This window comes from Bufo bufo, chromosome 5 (genome assembly GCF_905171765.1).
Source record: "Bufo bufo chromosome 5, aBufBuf1.1, whole genome shotgun sequence".
NCBI lineage: Eukaryota > Metazoa > Chordata > Amphibia > Anura > Bufonidae > Bufo > Bufo bufo.
Genome location: NC_053393.1, coordinates 561,883,478 through 561,902,277, shown reverse-complemented (window position 1 = coordinate 561,902,277; position 18,800 = coordinate 561,883,478). Strand labels below are relative to the sequence as shown.

General features: G+C 53.6%; 1 protein-coding gene across 1 annotated transcript; it reads right to left on the bottom strand.

Annotated features, from left to right (window-relative positions):
- Positions 1–5,367: 5,367 nt before the first annotated feature.
- On the bottom strand, positions 5,368–18,011 carry ARF1 (ADP ribosylation factor 1). Its single transcript, XM_040431700.1, has 5 exons — positions 17,854–18,011; positions 10,445–10,630; positions 10,261–10,371; positions 7,196–7,320; positions 5,368–7,108 (listed from the first exon to the last, which is right to left on the bottom strand). The coding sequence occupies exons 2-5, from the start codon at positions 10,590–10,592 to the stop codon at positions 6,947–6,949; spliced, it is 546 nt and encodes a 181-aa protein (XP_040287634.1). The 5' UTR covers positions 10,593–10,630; positions 17,854–18,011; the 3' UTR covers positions 5,368–6,946.
- Between the last annotated feature and the right edge of the window lie 789 nt (positions 18,012–18,800).

Genomic DNA, 18,800 nt, shown 5'->3' with positions numbered 1-18,800 from the left:
ATACTGAAAAAAATCTTAGTTTTATTCATTTTTTGCCGCCATATTCTGATCCCTATAAACTTTTTTCTAGTTAAGTGTACGGAGCCGTGCGGGGCGATATGTACTTTTCATTGATAACATTCTCGGGTGTGTGCGTCTTTTTGATCACTTTCCCTTAAAATTTTTCATGGGAAATGGAGAGACGAAAAAACAAAAAATCAGTTTGATATTTTTCTATTTTGGCGTTTGCCATGTGGGGAAATTTTTTTTATGGTACGCATGGTGTTTTTTTTTTTCTTATCTTATTTGAAATGTTACATTTTTAAAAACTATTTATTTTTTTGCTCCCATAGGGGACTATAACAAGCAATCAGATAGATTTCTATTCTCAGACTACAATGCTTTATACATTTTTGGCATTTTGCGCTTTTCCTCCGCATGCGGTCCGCAGACAACGGCAATCCCCAGCAAAAAATGCATACAATGGAGGATGCCGGGGTCGGACCGCATGCACCACAAGAACATCTTACACAAAATGATACCCAACTGACAATACTAGCCAATTCCTCAGGCCGATGTTAAAAGCTGAGAACTTTGCCAATAGACTCCAGTCAGGAACATATTGGAGCCCCTCATGCACCACGTCACGGGGTCTCAGCACGCATGGGGTCCTACCGCTCAACTGCCCGTGGTGTGTGAACAGGGTCTGAACAGAGCTAGAAACCAACTCCCAGCCAGACTCTCACAGGCCTCCATAGTGGTATCACCAATGCCCTGTGAGGTAGGATGAAGCTGCATCCACAACAGACCATGTCACACGAAGATACCAGGTACAAAAGAACGTAACCACCACAATGAAGTGGCACATTCCATACACATAAAGACAAAAGGGAACTTTCCTTTTCCCTCAAGACCCCAGGAAAGCATTTCTTTGAATCGGAGGCTTTTTCCTAGGTCCTCCCCAAACAAAAGGTTCCTGTGGAAAAGGAGACTACAAACCGACATCTCCCAACCAAGACTTCAACCATTAGGCTCTTCTAGCAGCAATAGATCGGCCCGTGGTTTTCGCCGACGTAGCGTCTGATAAGAAATCTATGGCTTTAAGCAATAGGGGAAGAGAGTCTTTTATTGAATCGTATTTAAAAAGAGATTTTAATTGCTCAAGCCATATGTTAAGGGATCTGGCAACCGAGGTTTAAATAAAGCAGAAGCCGCTTCCCAAGATTTAAGACAAGTGTCCACTTTTTTTTATCCATGAGATCTTTTAAATATCCTGTATCTTCAAACAGAATAGCATTAGCACTTTTTACAAGCTTTGCTAGTGAAAAGGTTTTAAAATCCTCTTCATCAAAAGGTAGTCAGCATCTAATTGTCCTGGGAATAAAAAGCTTCCATTTCCGTTGAATTAGAGAGCGCGTGTTTTTATGAGCTGGAAATACACGTTTTTTTCTTTTGTTCAAGGCCGCTCTACATCTGGTCTTGGACAGACCTCTGGACTCTTATTAGTGTCCTCCGAAGAGAACAGAAATCCTTTGAACTCGGTATTGAATCCTGAGGAATCATCAGAATCCGAATAAGAGGAAGACACATCTGAGCTAATAATTTCAGACTCCCTATGTTTAACAGAAGAGGAGATGGGACCAGCTACGGAGCTTTCCGCCAATGCGGCACGCATTTCTTGCTTAATCACGTTCCTTAAGGCTGGGTTCACACTTGAGCGTTTTACAGCGCGCTCAAACGCACTGTAAAACGCTCAACACATGAAAACCAATGCTTCCCTATGGCCCTGGTTCTCACTTGAGCGTTTTACAGCGCTGAAAAACGCCCTACGCTCAAAAAAGTTCTTGAGCTTCTTTGAGGCGTTTTGTCACGCGTTTGCGGCCATAGGATTGCATAGGAACGCACAAATATGTTCTTTTGCGCATTTGTGACCAGAAAACCGTGTGTTTGGCACATAGCAACAGGCAATAAAAGGCCACACCCTAGTGAGAGGCAAATGTCTAGCCTGACAACACTGCTGTCAATCACACAAACGAGCGTGGACTATGGACAAAAACGCGCATATCAAATACGCTCAAGTGTGAACCCAGCCTAAAGGGGTTCTACAGTTTGTTTTAACTGATGATCTATCCTCTGGATAGATCATCATCTGACCAGCGGGGGTCCGACACCCCCACTGATCAGCTGTTTGAGAAGGCAGCAGCGCCGCGGCCTTCTCTCCGTTTACCGCTGGCCCAATGATGTCACAACTAGTATCATCTGGCCTGGGCGGGGCTAAACTCTATTCACTTGAATGGAGCTTAGCCCCGCCCATTTGATACTAGTCGTGACATCACTGGGTCAGCGGTAAACAGTGAGAAGGCCACGGCACTCCTGGAGCGCCGCTGCCTTCTCAAACAGCTGATCGGCGGGGGTCCCAGGTGTCAGAACCCCTTTAACTTATCTCTGATAGATGGGACTAAATCCTTAGCAATATTGTTAGTACATTTTTTGCATACTTTTTTTTTTTTTTATACAGGTTTCAGGTAATTTTATATTGCAAAAACCACTTCCTAACTTCAGGGGAGGTTTTTGCTTTTTGAGAGCCGTCTTTCTCACTCTGCACACACCAAAGACAGAAAAACAGGTATTAGCTGCTACCAGAATTATCAGCACATCCGGCACTTACAACTGCCGGGCCCAGTGTGTTCTCCATCGGTCATACTGGACATTTGTGATGCCAATGTGCTTTATCTACTCCTCCTTACCTGCAGACCTCGGATCAGAGGCAACTTCCGCCTTAATCTCGCACTATTCCCACCCCAGCAGTGAACAAACCATGCGTGTTCCACCTTGGAACGCATAGGCCGCCTCCCATTCTACTTCCGGTTCCGCCCTCGGGTTATTTGTTCTGCGTTCCAGCCTGGAAGGCACGCTAGCGTCCTTGACTTCCGGCACCCAAACATATCGGATGGCAGCCAGGGGCATCACAAGACCGGAGGGCCTCTGAGTGTCCGGTCCTCACATGGCCTCTCCCCGGCAGGCGCACTAGATGGGAGAGGAAGGAGCTGGACCACGGACAACCAGGTACCCAACTAGGGCTAGGCTGCCCCCAGCTCCCTCATGTGATCTTAGGCATCAAATAAACAGAAAATACCGCCTCTGACTGCCTCCACAGACGCAGGACTCACAGCATTGCCATGAGCAAAAAAAAAAGGCCGGCCTCCCACCTGGAAAGGACACTGAGGATGGCTGGAGGAGGGCCAAATTTATTCTTCCTGTCCCTACCTGGTTGGAGGCGAGACCTCTCATGGTAATGCCGTCGTGGAGGATGAAAGTTTAAAACACCCGCACTATTAAAAACGTATTTTACCAATACGGGAATGGCATAACGGAAAAAAGGGTCAAAATGGCCAATTTGCCTTTTTTATTGCTTCTCTTACCCCAAAAATGTCATCAAAAAGTCACACACACTCCAAAATGCTACCAATAAAATCTTCAGATTGTCCCGCAAAAAAAGAGCACCCCCCCCGGCTCAGTAGATTTAACTATAAAAGTTATGTAGGTCAGAATATGGCAATTAAAAAAAAAAAATTCTGAAAGTTTATATATATATATATATATATATATTTTTTTTTTTTTTACACCATTTAGACTAAACCTAGGGATGAGCGAATTGACTTTGGATGATTCTTTCATCCCTAGTTTTTATGTCTAAATAGTATAAAAATAAAATGTAACCCCTTCCCTCCCAGCGCCAAAATAATATGGTGCTGGCTGGGTCTTTAAAGATGGCGCCCACTCCTGAGCGCTGCGGGTGCCATAGCCTCAGGTGGCCGCCTGCTTCTTATAGCAGACACCTGCGGCTCATGTCCGCAACAGGCAGTAATGCCGATCGCAGACATTTAACCCCTAAGATGCCGTTGTCAATCCTGACCACGCATCCGAGCGCGCAGAAAAAAGAAAGCGTGCGCTTTTGGTGATCGGAGGAGCTGGAGCTTGTGTGCAGCAGCCCCTGTCTTTGTGAATGACAGGAGGCTGCTGCATAGTATTTCCTATGGAGCCCTTGCCTGTAATAGGGCTCCATAGGAAAGTAGTAAAATCATCATAGAATCGAAGCCAAGTTCATTGGAGCCTATGAGAATAGCAATCAGATGATTGTTATAAAAAAAAAAAAAAAAGTGTAAAAAAAAAGAAAAATTTAAAAATCATCCTTTTCCCAAAATAAAAACTAAAAAAAAAAAAAAAAAAAAAAAGTACACATTATGGATGTTTCACCCCATTTGGAATTTATTTCCCGCTTCCCACTACATTGTATGCCATATTAAATAGTGGCGTTGGAAAGAACAACTTGTCCCGCAAAAAACAAGCCCTCATATAGCTACATGGACAAAAAAAATAAATAAAATTATGGCTAAAAGGAACATAGGGAAGAAGAAGAAAAAAAAAACAACTCCAGTATCCTAAGGGTTAAATGCTTCACTGGTGTCCTCTTCCGGACCCTATGCCACCAGAAGTTCTATCCTTCAGACAGCAGGAAAGTTCCCCCCCCCCCATGTCCGGACATAAGAAAAAAAGGTTTTAGTGAGATTGATGCACAGTCCAAGCCTCTTCCCTTTGGTCCATCCCAGAATCATTAGAAGACCGGCAAACCGCAGCGAACACGTACGAGTTATAGCGCAGTATCATAGGACACTAATCAGTGGTGCCAAGGGGTCATCTATCGGGGGGGGGGGGGGTCAGTGGTCAGAGCTGGAGGCATGGATATGGCAGTACACATGAAAAGCTAGGGGGGGGGGGACAAAACTCTCATCAAACACGGAGAAGGACCAATACCCCGACATCTCAGCACAGGGGAGAGAGCACCGTCCAGTGTCTGTGCGAGGGAAGTCTGCAAAAATCCAAAAAGGGCATCTGCTCATGAACTGCACAGTATAGGGTTGACCCCACGTGTGCATATCTACCTCCCGCCACGCTCAGAGGTCACGCCCAAGGACTGTCATTGTTCTATACTTTGCATCTAATGGAGCATTTCCTCTAAACACAAGAAAACTTCAGGGTCCACATTTATATAGAGAGGCCGACTTACTAAATGTACCAGAATCCTCGGCCTGTAAATCTCACTCCAGGCTACGCTTGGGTCCACAGCATCAGCACCATGGCCCAGACGTCTCCACCATGACTGGGTGACCCAGTTGTAAGTGATTTTCCTCGTTAGTATAGCAGTAAGTATCCCCCCACCTTCTACAGACGAGAACTCAACTTTCACACAGCGTCAGATCTTATGAAGTCCATACCGCCGCGTTTACCTGCACCACCCTTTCCAGACAGGGGTCCTCCATACGATGGGACCGCTGATGAAACTAGGCCTCGTTTCTCGGGGACCACATACAAGCCGACCACGCTCAGGAATGTGAAATAGATGGATTTTATTCTACTAGCTTTAATTACAGTGCTCGTTTGTCCAGATGAAAACAGGTTTACAAAACAGTTGATTACGAGTCATTTACTGAAAGCAATAGATTCCACAGCACTAGATGGACCATTCGCACAGCTCCTTACGGGCCGAGATCCGACAGCTCCAGCTTTTCAGTGTTTGATCAGAGTAGAGAGGAAAAACAATAAAAGATTTCAATTATCAATTGGCAAATCTGCGCCTTGCAGCAAGAGGCATGCCGCCGGGGAATGATTCCAGGCAGGAGAAAGAAAGGTCTGCGCTCTTCAATGGAATGACTGCGTCAGACGTGCTGCTTCAGGAGGCGCACAAGGCTGAGCTGCCTGTCCGCGGGCGGATGTGCCAGCCTTGCCTGCCAACCCACTACAACCAGAGACCAGCTCACCGTACCACACTTAGGGGGCCCAACATCTCGTCTACAGTTCTAGAACACACTGCAGCTTCTACATGCCAGGGACTACTGGAGGCATCTCCCTGAGCTCTATGGGACTGACATCCTTCAGGACTAGCGGACTCCACACCCTTACAGGAGGCCATTTAGGGACTACCGCTTCTCTAACTACATGGAGCCCCAATGACCCCTCCCTGTAAGACAAACCTGATACTATACAAAGAGGGAGGCAGTAATAATGGTAGCTAGATGTCCACCGGAGAGCAGCCCATCAAGCTACCAGGACCACAAGTCCATAGAGAGGACCTGCTGATAAGGCAGGTGCCCGAATACCACACAAAGTGGCCATGATTTCAAGTAGATCGAAGTTAGCAAAGCGGATTCAAACTGATAAAAATCCAGGAAATTGTGCAACCTCCAGAAATCTCAGTGTCACCCAACAGGAGAGTTGTCCCCTTTCCTCGGTGACGTCACCTATGTACGTTGTCACTTCAGCACCAACAGAAGCAGCCGCAAGACGCCGACAGATCCAGCAGCATCGCAAGTACTGGAGCCTGCCTTAGAACCATGCAAAAATTAAAAAAGAAGAGCATCAAGCTTAAACCCTTGTGTGTGACACTAATAAGGTCCAAGTATTAGGCCACCCTACCCTGTGCACTGCCTGAGGGTGTCCTGGAGCCACATCTCAGAGCCCCTCCACCGCCAGGTAAACTAGCAATAGGAAGAATTCCTGAAAACGAGCAATGTCATAGTGAATACCACAGTCTGGACCACACATGGATTCTCTAACCCCCCCAGTACTACACATGGTATCATTCCGATGGAGAGTAATATTGCATAGGAGAACCAGAAACTGCCTCATCGGAAACAAAAAACAAACAAAAATAAACTATTTACATTAAATAAGACACCGGTCATCAGGCTCCTCACTGCCACATGTACAGCATGGCGCCATACCGTCAGGAAAAGAGCGCGCTGCTTCCGGCACTCAATACCGCAAAGTAGAACAGTTTGCCACGTTAGAGAGAAGCGGAGAGAAGAGGAGGAGGAGGGCATGAAGAGAAGATGGGGCAGGACAAAAAATAAAAACGAACAAAACCCATAGAAGAGAAAAAATAATAATATGAAGATGATTGGTGGTTTCATTTCTGGTTCCGGAGCTGATTGGACAACCAGTCCAGTCCTTCATAGAGCCCATCTCCACTAGTGGCACAGGTCGCCTGAATGTACCAGCTCCTTTGGCGGAGGGAGTGAAGTCCTAACTTGTCTGTGATTTCTGCTGCGTTCATAGCGTTGGGAAGATCCTGGAAGAAAGTGAAGAACGTTGGTTTATTTTATGGTCCATCCCATGTGTAACATCCCCATCCCGGCCAAATGCCACCTTCACCAACCTGTTTGTTAGCAAAGACTAGCAAGACGGCATCTCGGAGCTCATCCTCTGCCAGCATCCTCATCAGCTCCTCCCTGGCCTCGTTCACTCGCTCCCGATCATTGCTGTCCACCACAAAGATCAGTCCTGAAAAAACCACAGTGCTGGAGGTCAGCAGCATGTCCACCCCAACATCAGCAAGACGTCCAATATATAGGGTGAAGACATCCTGATAATGGAAGAGGCATATGGCAGTCTCTCTCCCCACTGCAAGAGACAGAATCAGACTTTCTACTGAGCCCATCGCCTGCAGAGAGGACAGAGAAGGCACAATGCCAGCATTCTAGCGATGGGTGGGGGGCTCGATCAAAACCTTTGATATGTCACTAGGAAATACCAAAACCCATTTTTTAGACACCGCGGGGCTCCGCAGCTCGGGCCTCCCTTGATTGGCACACAGATGGAGGACATAGCTGGTTGTATAGGGACCACCTGTAGCACACAAGTCGCTGTGGGGGCTCACTATAGTCCTGGATTAACCCATCTACATTCTTTTGGAGAGTGGGCAGGAACCGGAGCATCCGGTGGAAACCCACACAAACTAAAGTCCATCCAAATCCCTCACAGATGTTGCCCTTGGTTGGATTTGAAGCCGGGAACCCAGCGCTGCACGTCAATGGTGTCACAGTGAATTTACATGGCCCGAGAATTGGGCAGATTACTGTTCCATGTAAATGTGCCGCTTGTTGATCAGGTGATCCTGTCGCTGGTGCAGGCACCGCTGATCATTACTTCTGGGAAGCAGATTGTGCTCAGAAACCATGACTGTGTAGGAGGACGAGGGATCGCTATAGTGATCACTGCTCCCCATACTGTGGAGGAGATCGCTGCATGCAAATGTGTCTCCTCCACTGACGAGCAGGAGATTGTCAGGAAGGAACGCTTCTATATGAGGACGAGCAATGGCATTAGTGATCACTGCTCCCCATACTGTGGAGGAGATCGCTCTGTAAGGCTACTTTCACACTTGCGTTCAGGGTTCCGCTTGTGAGCTCCGTTTGAAGGCTCTCACAAGCGGCCCCGAATGGATCCGTACTGCCCCAATGCATTCTGAGTGGATGCGGATCCGCTCAGAATGCCTCAGTTTGGCACCGTTTGTCCTCCGCTCCACTCAGCAGGCGGACACCCGATCGCAGCTTGCAGCGTTCGGGTGTCCGCCTGGCCGTGCGGAGCCAAACGGATCTGTCCAGACTTATAATGCAAGTCAATGGGGACGGATCCGTTTGAAGTTGACACAATATGGTGCAATTTCGAACGGATCCTTCCCCCATTGACTTTCAATGCAAAGTCTGGACGGATCTGTCTGACTAACTTTCACACTTAGAATTTTTTCTGAAATATAATGCAGACGGATCCGTTCTGAACAGATACCATTGTTTGCATTATAGGAGCGGATCCGTCTGTGCAGACACCAGACGGATCCGCTCCGAACGCAAGTGCGAAAGTAGCCAACTGTCAGGAAGGAACGCTTCTGTATGGGGACAAGCGATGGCATTAGTGATCACTGCTCCCCATACTGTGGAGGAGATCCCTGGATGTAAATGTGTCTCCTCCACTGACGAGCAGGAGAATGTCAGGAAGGAACGCTTCTGTATGGGGACAAGCGATGGCATTAGTGATCACTGCTCCCCATACTGTGGAGGAGATCCCTGCATGTAAATGTGTCTCCTCCACTGACGAGCAGGAGAATGTCAGGAAGGAACACTTCTGTATGGGGACAAGCGATGGCATTCGTGATCACTGCTCCCTATACTGTGGAGGAGATCCCTGCATGTAAATGTGTCTCCTCCACTGACAAGCAGCCAACTGTCAGGAAGGAACGCTTCTGTATGTGGACAAGTGATGGCATTAGTGATCACTGCTCCCCATACTGTGGAGGAGATCCCTGCATGTAAATGTGTCTCCTCCACTGACGAGCAGGAGAATGTCAGGAAGGAATGCTTCTGTATGGGGACAAGCGATGGCATTAGTGATCACTGCTCCCCATACTGTGGAGGAGATCCCTGCATGTAAATGTGTCTCCTCCACTGACAAGCAGCCAACTGTCAGGAAGGAACACTTCTGTATGGGGACAAGCGATGGCATTAGTGATCACTGCTCCCCATACTGTGGAGGAGATCCCTGCATGTAAATGTGTCTCCTCCACTGACAAGCAGCCAACTGTCAGGAAGGAACGCTTCTGTATGTGGACAAGTGATGGCATTAGTGATCACTGCTCCCCATACTGTGGAGGAGATCCCTGCATGTAAATGTGTCTCCTCCACTGACGAGCAGGAGAATGTCAGGAAGGAATGCTTCTGTATGGGGACAAGCGATGGCATTAGTGATCACTGCTCCCCATACTGTGGAGGAGATCCCTGCATGTAAATGTGTCTCCTCCACTGACAAGCAGCCAACTGTCAGGAAGGAACACTTCTGTATGGGGACAAGCGATGGCATTAGTGATCACTGCTCCCCATACTGTGGAGGAGATCCCTGCATGTAAATGTGTCTCCTCCACTGACAAGCAGCCAACTGTCAGGAAGGAACGCTTCTGTATGGGGACAAGCGATGGCATTAGTGATCACTGCTCCCCATACTGTGGAGGAGATCCCTGCATGTAAATGTGTCTCCTCCACTGACGAGCAGCCAACTGTCAGGAAGCTCTCTGCCTGTGTTAAACCAGCTTTAGCCGTTAAACGCGGGTCAAGTTCTCCACACTGACAGTCAGGTCATCCTATTATAAAAGTATCAGCCAGCGTAGGGGGTCTGCATTACAGCGCCCACCATCTGGTTTAAAGACTGCAGGGGTAAACGGACAAGAAGCTTCCCAGATGTAGCCCACAAGACGTCTTGGGTTACAAATGCACCTCAATGTCCCGCACACAAGGGGAGGGCCAACCCCACATCGGGCACCTCTGCCCCCAGAGGTCGAGTCTTTACCCTCCCTCCCCCAATGGTAAGCCTTATATAGGAAGGATCGCAAGACTTTGAACTAAACGTTGCGCTCACAAGACATTCACAGCCGCCGCCTGTAGCGTCACCCACCTTGTGTGTTCTGGAAGTAGTGGCGCCAGAGGGGTCTGATCTTGTCCTGACCACCCACGTCCCATACTGTGAAGCTGATGTTCTTATATTCTACAGTCTCCACATTGAAACCTGGAAGACGGAGGAGGTCAGTGTCCGCGCTACATCATCACACACGCAGTGGACGTACGGGGGGAGCACTTACCTATTGTGGGGATTGTGGTCACGATCTCTCCCAGCTTCAGCTTGTATAATATAGTCGTTTTGCCAGCAGCGTCCAGCCCCACCATGAGGATCCTCATCTCCTTCTTGCCGAAGAGGCCTTTGAACAGGTTGGCAAACATATTCCCCATGATGGAAATGTGACGGGATCAGACACGGCAAGACAAATCTGTGAAGAGAATTAGCAAAATTACTACAAACCCCGTATCGGACGGGCTCCATCATAACCTCTCTACTCAACAAGCAGACCAGCTCACCGCCAGAGGCAGAAGTATCTCTGAGGAAAGTGGCCGACATCGTATAGAGCGGACAGACGAGGTGATTTATCTATAGGGGGTATTCCGGGGTCTCCTGTACAGTAAGCCCCTGGTGTGTTTGACCCAAGGATTGAATCGTATCTGCCCCCCGTAAAGATGGCTCCCTATGCGAGCGGCATCTGACCCAACAGCGATAAGCCCTGTGGGGATTGGCTGCTGTGGAGCACATGACCATGTCCGTACACAAAGACCGCCAAGAACAGCCAGGGAGCAGGTCCAAGGGGCGCGAGCAACGCTAGGAGGCCTACTGTAACCGGACCCTTTAATGTACACTATGGCAGACGGTTCACAACCGTACAACATGGAGAACTTCACAGGGGCCCCACAGAGAATACGTTCCTGGGATGATGCCGGCGGTGGATGTGGGACTGTAGTGGCGGAGAGATAAGGTATCGTGCACAGAGCACAGGACGGGGACAGGCCGGGAGCAGCCAATCAGAACGGGACTAACCCGCGTGTAAACCCTGCCCGGTGCGGACATCATATGGACCAGGACTCAATGTCCCTATATAAACCCTTAGACGACTGCCACACTACATGTATGGCCACAGTCGTCTAAATATGGCGCCCGCTTTAGAGCTGCAGGCCCCATGTCTGCGACTGGCGTTACTGCAGATCACAGACATTTAACCCTTCAAATGTCGTGGTCAAATGTGACCGAGGCATCTGAAGGCAGAAAACCAGGAAGTACCCCAGACCTAGAATGTCTCCCACCTAGCAGCGATCGGGGAAGCCGTTCATTCTCTATGACAACCACGGTCCTCCTGAATTATCCGAGGCAGACGGAGACCCTGCCGGAAAACAGTGAAATGCTAATGCGCTGGAGTCGACGACAGAAGATCTGAGGACTGCGCGCGCAGGATCCCTTGGAGAACTTTTTACAAGTGTAAGTAAAAAAAAAAAAAAAAAAAAGAAGAAGTTTAAAATTATAGAATAAAATAAGTCTAAAAATCACCACGTTCCCCAAAAGAAAAAAAAAAAGAAAAAAAAATCCAACATGGGCACCGCCGTGTCTAAAACGGCCCGTACTATAAATTTTCTTTTTACCCATACTGCAAACAGAAAAAAGAAATCAAAATGGCCATTTTTTTCCATTGCTTCACCTTCCTAAAATTAAGGGCTTGTTCACACGAACGTATAGGTTCTGTTGCCGTATTGTGGACCATTCACTTCAATGGGTCCCCAAATCTGGAGATGCGGAGCGGAAACCCATGGAAGCACTACGGACTGGAGCGCTTCTGGCAGGGTCCGTACTTCCGTTCCGCACAAAGATAGAACATGTCCTATCTTTTTGCTGAATGGAGGGATGTCCTACACAGGCCAAAACGGCATCAATAAAAACTAGACCGTCCTGCAAAAAACAAGCCTTCACAAAACTCTGCAGACATAAAGGGGGGCTGGGGGCCAGAATATGGCGATGACAGTAATCGTACCGACACCGAGAATGAAGAGACCCCCCCCCGAAGCGAATGGGAAGGAACCCCCCCCCCCCACTGAAGCGAATGGGAAGGAACCCCCACTGAAGCGAATGGGAAGGCGACCCCCCCCCCCACTGAAGCGAATGGGAAGGAACCCCCCCCCCCCCACTGAAGCGAATGGGAAGGAACCCCCCCCCCCCCCACTGAAGCGAATGGGAAGGAACCCCCCCCCCCCCCACTGAAGCGAATGGGAAGGAACCCCCCCCCCACTGAAGCGAATGGGAAGGAACCCCCCCCCCCACTGAAGCGAATGGGAAGGAACCCCCCCCCCCCCACTGAAGCGAATAGGAAGGAGACCCCCCCTCCCCCACTGAAGCGAATAGGAAGGAGACCCCCCCTCCCCCACTGAAGCGAATAGGAAGGAGACCCCCCCCCCACTGAAGCGAATAGGAAGGAGACCCCCCCCCCACTGAAGCGAATGGGAAGGAGACCCCCCCCCCCCCACTGAAGCAAATGGGAAGGAGACCCCCCCCCCCCCCCACTGAAGCGAATAGGAAGGAGACCCCCCCTCCCCCACTGAAGCGAATAGGACGAGGTCACTGTAATAACCCACTGCTGCAATGTGGAGCAGGTAGTGAAGGCGGCGCCCCTACGAGCTGTGTGTTCTCCCCATACAGCTGACCGGCGGGGGCCGACTCCCTGGGTCATCAATATAAAACAGCAAACAACCTCTGTAAGGGCTCTTTCACACCTGCGTTCTTGTCTTCCGGCATAGAGTTCCGTCGTCGGGGCTCTATGCCGGAAGAATCCTGATCAGTTTTATCCTAATGCATTCTGAATGGAGAGAAATCCGTTCAGGATGCATCAGGATGTCTTCAGTTCCGGAACGGAACGTTTTTTGGCCGGAGAAAATACCGCAGCATGCTGCGCTTTTTGTTCCGTCCAAAAATCCGGAACACTTGCCGCAAGGCCGGATCCGGAATTAATGCCCATTGAAAGGCATTGATCCGGACTTAAGCTAAACGTCGTTTCGGCGCATTGCCGGACCCGACATTTAGCTTTTTCAGAGTGGTTACCATGGCTGCCGGGACGCTAAAGTCCTGACAGCCATGGTAAGTGTAGTGGGGAGCGGGGGAGCAGTGTACTTACCGTCCGTGCGGCTCCCCGGGCGCTCCAGAGTGACGTCAGGGCGCCCCAGGCGCATGGATCATGTGATCACATGGACACGTCATCCATGCGCATGGGGCGCTCTGACGTCATTCTGGAGCGCCCCGGGAGCCGCACGGACTGTAAGTATACTGCTCCCCCGCTCCCCCTATGGCAACCAGGACTTTAATAGCGTCCTGGGTGCCATGGTAACACTGAACGCATTTGGAAGACGTTCCGTCTTCAAATGCTTTCAGTTCACTTGCGAGTTTAATTCCGGCAAGTGGAGTACACGCCGGATCCGGACAACGCAAGTGTGAAAGAGGCCTAAGAAGACCGATCACCTCACAGTGCAGCCTGCAGATTATAGAGCAGGAGGAGCAGAGCAGATTGTCAATAGTGACCCCCCCCGGGATCAGGGTTACAGTATCTCCGACCCAGGCAGTGAGCGCAGGCGCCATATTACTCCAAAGGGGCAGTGGCTTCCATAGGAGAACCTGCACGACATGGGGACAGAGGCTGAACCACGTGTCTGGGGTTAAAGGGGTATTCCGGCTGTGAAGAGTCATCCCCTATCCACAGGATTCACAGGCGGGTGCAATGCATGTAGTGAAGGCGCAGCACCCGCCCCGAATCCTGCTCCGTTCACTTTAATGGGTCTGTGTACAGGAGCGGGTGAGTAGCAGCAGCTTCTAGATTCTGCGTCTTTCATGCAGCGTCCGTGGTTGATAGATGTGGTTTGTAAACCTTCATTTTTTTTTTTCTCACAAAAAAAAGCATTGCAGTAAAAACTATACGCAATCGCAAATACGCCAAAATTTGTGCCTTTACAGCATTAAAGGGGTGGTCCTCAGGATAGGTGATCGATATCAGAACGGTGGGGGCCCGACTCCCCGGCCCATCAGCTGGTTGAAGAAAAAACAGCGCTGCCCGCCGCAGTATGGCGCCCCCGATCACTTCTGTGTCTAAGTGCATAGGAAGAAGCCGTCCCATAGAAGTGGTCGGGGGCGCCATACTGCGGCGGGCAGGTAAACGGAGCAGAGAGGCCAGCGCTGTTTATTCTTCAACCAGCTGATGGGCCGGGGAGTCGGACCCCCACCGTTCTGATATCGATCACCTATCCTCAGGATTGCTCATCAGTAGTAAAAACGGACAACCCCTTTAAACCAACGGACAAAGCTTCATAACCCCCCCCCCGATCACAGGAGCCCATTGTTATTGCTCATCACATGACATTAAGGCAACGCCCCCTGCAATGCTATTGGCTAAAAGTGCACACAGAGGGCGGGAGACCCCTGTGATGAGCAACAGAGGGGGCAACAAGTGGTCATAACTGCCCTGCATCATCCCACCGGCCTCTTCCTCCCGGCATCCCAGCGGCCTCTCCTGTCCTCTCCCTCCCCGGCCGCTCCTGTCCTCTCCCTCCCCGGCCGCTCCTGTCCTCTCCCTCCCCGGCCGCTCCTGTCCTCTCCCTCCCCGGCCGCTCCTGTCCTCTCCCTCCCCGGCCGCTCCTGTCCTCTCCCTCCCCGGCCGCTCCTGTCCTCTCCCTCCCCGGCCGCTCCTGTCCTCTCCCTCCCCGGCCGCTCCTGTCCTCTCCCTCCCCGGCCGCTCCTGTCCTCTCCCTCCCCGGCATCCCCAGCCTCTAGTGTCCCAGTGTCCTCTTGCTCCCGGCATCCCCGGCCTCTTCCTCCCGGCCTCTAGTGTCCCAGTGTCCTCTTGCTCCCGGCATCCCCGTCCTCTTCCTTCCGGCCTCTCCTGTCCTCTTCCTCCCGGCATCCCCAGCCTCTCGTGTCCTCTTCCTCCCGGCATCCCCGGCCTCTCGTGTCCTCTTCCTCCCGGCCTCTCCTGTCCTCTTCCTCCCGGCCTCTCCTGTCCTCTCCCTCCCGGCATCCCCGGCCTCTTCCTCCCGGCATCCCCGGCCTCTCGTGTCCTCTTCCTCCCGGCCTCTCCCGTCCTCTTGCTCCCGGCATCCCCGGCCTCTCCCGTCCTCTTCCTCCCGGCATCCCCGGCCTCTCCCGTCCTCTTGCTCCCGGCATCCCCGGCCTCTCCCGTCCTCTTGCTCCCGGCATCCCCGGCCTCTCCCGTCCTCTTGCTCCCGGCATCCCCGGCCTCTCCCGTCCTCTTGCTCCCGGCATCCCCGGCCTCTCCCGTCCTCTTGCTCCCGGCATCCCCGGCCTCTCCCGTCCTCTTGCTCCCGGCATCCCCGGCCTCTCCCGTCCTCTTGCTCCCGGCATCTCCCGTCCTCTTGCTCCCGGCATCCCCGGCCTCTCCCGTCCTCTTGCTCCCGGCATCCCCGGCCTCTCCCGTCCTCTTGCTCCCGGCATCCCCGGCCTCTCCCGTCCTCTTGCTCCCGGCCTCTCCCGCCCTCTTCCTCTCGGCATCCCCGGCCTCTTCCTCCCGGCATCCCCCGGCCTCTAGTGTCCTCTTCCTCCCTACATCCCCGGCCTCTCCCTCCCGGCATCCCCGGCCTCTCCCGTCCTCTTGCTCCCGGCATCCCCGGCCTCTCCCGTCCTCTTGCTCCCGGCATCCCCGGCCTCTCCCGTCCTCTTGCTCCCGGCATCCCCGGCCTCTCCCGTCCTCTTGCTCCCGGCATCCCCGGCCTCTCCCGTCCTCTTGCTCCCGGCATCCCCGGCCTCTCCCGTCCTCTTGCTCCCGGCATCCCCGGCCTCTCCCGTCCTCTTGCTCCCGGCATCCCCGGCCTCTCCCGTCCTCTTGCTCCCGGCATCCCCGGCCTCTCCCGTCCTCTTGCTCCCGGCATCCCCGGCCTCTCCCGTCCTCTTGCTCCCGGCATCCCCGGCCTCTCCCGTCCTCTTGCTCCCGGCATCCCCGGCCTCTCCCGTCCTCTTGCTCCCGGCATCCCCGGCCTCTCCCGTCCTCTTGCTCCCGGCATCCCCGGCCTCTCCCGTCCTCTTGCTCCCGGCATCCCCGGCCTCTCCCGCCCTCTTCCTCTCGGCATCCCCGGCCTCTCCCGTCCTCTTCCTCCCGGCATCCCCCGGCCTCTAGTGTCCTCTTCCTCCCGGCATCCCCCGGCCTCTAGTGTCCTCTTCCTCCCGGCATCCCCGGCCTCTCCCTCCCGGCATCCCCCGGCCTCTCCTGTCCTCTTCCTCCCGGCATCCCCGGCCTCTCCCGTCCTCTTCCTCCCGGCATCCCCCGGCCTCTCCTGTCCTCTTGCTCCCGGCATCCCCGGCCTCTCCTGTCCTCTTGCTCCCGGCATCCCCGGCCTCTCCCTCCCGGCATCCCCCGGCCTCTCCTGTCCTCTTCCTCCCGGCATCCCCGGCCTCTCCTGTCCTCTTGCTCCCGGCATCCCCCGGCCTCTCCTGTCCTCTTCCTCCCGGCATCCCCCGGCCTCTCCTGTCCTCTTCCTCCCGGCATCCCCCGGCCTCTCCTGTCCTCTTCCTCCCGGCATCCCCCGGCCTCTCCTGTCCTCTTCCTCCCGGCATCCCCGGCCTCTCCCGTCCTCTTGCTCCCGGCATCCCCGGCCTCTCCCGCCCTCTTCCTCTCGGCATCCCCGGCCTCTCCCGTCCTCTTCCTCCCGGCATCCCCCGGCCTCTAGTGTCCTCTTCCTCCCGGCATCCCCCGGCCTCTAGTGTCCTCTTCCTCCCGGCATCCCCCGGCCTCTAGTGTCCTCTTCCTCCCGGCATCCCCGGCCTCTCCCTCCCGGCATCCCCCGGCCTCTCCTGTCCTCTTCCTCCCGGCATCCCCGGCCTCTCCCGTCCTCTTCCTCCCGGCATCCCCCGGCCTCTCCTGTCCTCTTGCTCCCGGCATCCCCGGCCTCTCCTGTCCTCTTGCTCCCGGCATCCCCGGCCTCTTCCTCCCGGCATCCCCGGCCTCTCCTGTCCTCTTCCTCCCGGCATCCCCGGCCTCTCCTGTCCTCTTCCTCCCGGCCTCTCCTGTCCTCTTCCTCCCGGCATCCCCGGCCTCTCCTGTCCTCTTCCTCCCGGCATCCCCCGGCCTCTCCTGTCCTCTTCCTCCCGGCATCCCCCGGCCTCTCCTGTCCTCTTCCTCCCGGCATCCCCGGCCTCTCCTGTCCTCTTGCTCCCGGCATCCCCGGCCTCTCCTGTCCTCTTCCTCCCGGCATCCCCGGCCTCTCCTGTCCTCTTGCTCCCGGCATCCCCGGCCTCTCCTGTCCTCTTCCTCCCGGCATCCCCGGCCTCTCCTGTCCTCTTCCTCCCGGCATCCCCCGGCCTCTCCTGTCCTCTTGCTCCCGGCATCCCCCGGCCTCTCCTGTCCTCTTCCTCCCGGCATCCCCCGGCCTCTCCTGTCCTCTTGCTCCCGGCATCCCCGGCCTCTCCTGTCCTCTTCCTCCCGGCCTCTCCTGTCCTCTTCCTCCCGGCATCCCCGGCCTCTCCTGTCCTCTTGCTCCCGGCATCCCCGGCCTCTCCTGTCCTCTTCCTCCCGGCATCCCCGGCCTCTCCTGTCCTCTTCCTCCCGGCATCCCCGGCCTCTCCTGTCCTCTCGCTCCCGGCCTCTCCCGCTGCTATCCTCTCAGGCCGTCAGCTCCGCTCTCTAACCTCTCTCCGTCGCGGATGCGCTCGTCTCCCTGCCCGGTGCCCTGTCTCGCTCTCGGCAGCTGTCCGGTTCGCGCTCCGCGTCTCTGAGGCGTTGGTTTGTTCGGCACAAGATGGCGGACCCCGGCGGCCACGTCAGAGCAGACTACGCGCTACGTCCTGTACGTGCGTCATTATCATGGCGGCCGGAAGTGTGGGGGCGGGGCTGAGAGGGAGAAGCGCAGCCTGGCGGTGTGGGCGTGGCCCGAGCAGTTGGCGGGAAGCTGCGCAGTGACGGCTTCTGTCGGCAGCAGCTCCTGTGAGTGCAGGGACCGGCCTGGCCTGGTGGGGGCGCCCTCACTGCCTCTGCTGAGGGGGACATGGCGCAGCACTTACCACGCCCGGTCATCACTTTTCTTTACAGTTTGAAGCAGCTGGCTGCGGTCCTGTTTTTGCGCAGATCGAGGCTCCTTGTCCTTACCTCAGAGCTCTGGCGCTGAGGATTGCTAGGCCTTTAGAATTAGTTTCTTAAAGGGAGTGTCCATTTTTGCCTCCTTCCAGTGTATGGGGCGTCCAGACATGACGTGGACCTCCTCTCGCATACTAGTAAGCTGATCTTGGGGGGGGGGGGCTTCACAGGGACCCCCACAATCAGCTCCTCGCCATCTGGACATACGTGAATGGAAGCGCTACCTGACACTGCGCCTGCGGGGGACCGTACACCGGCGTTATGCCGCCGCGGCCGTGCACATTACACCGCGCAACAATGGTTTTGCTACTGAGAGAAAAACTCGTGATTTACACTAAAATGAGCGCGCGGATTCCAAATATGACCTCGGAATTTGCCTGACACGTCTGGATTTTAACCCCTTAAAGGCCAAGGGATTTTCCGTTTTTGCGTTGTCGTTTTTCACTCCCCGCCTTCCCATAGTCCTAACCTTTTTATTTTCCCGTTCACAGCCTCATGAGGG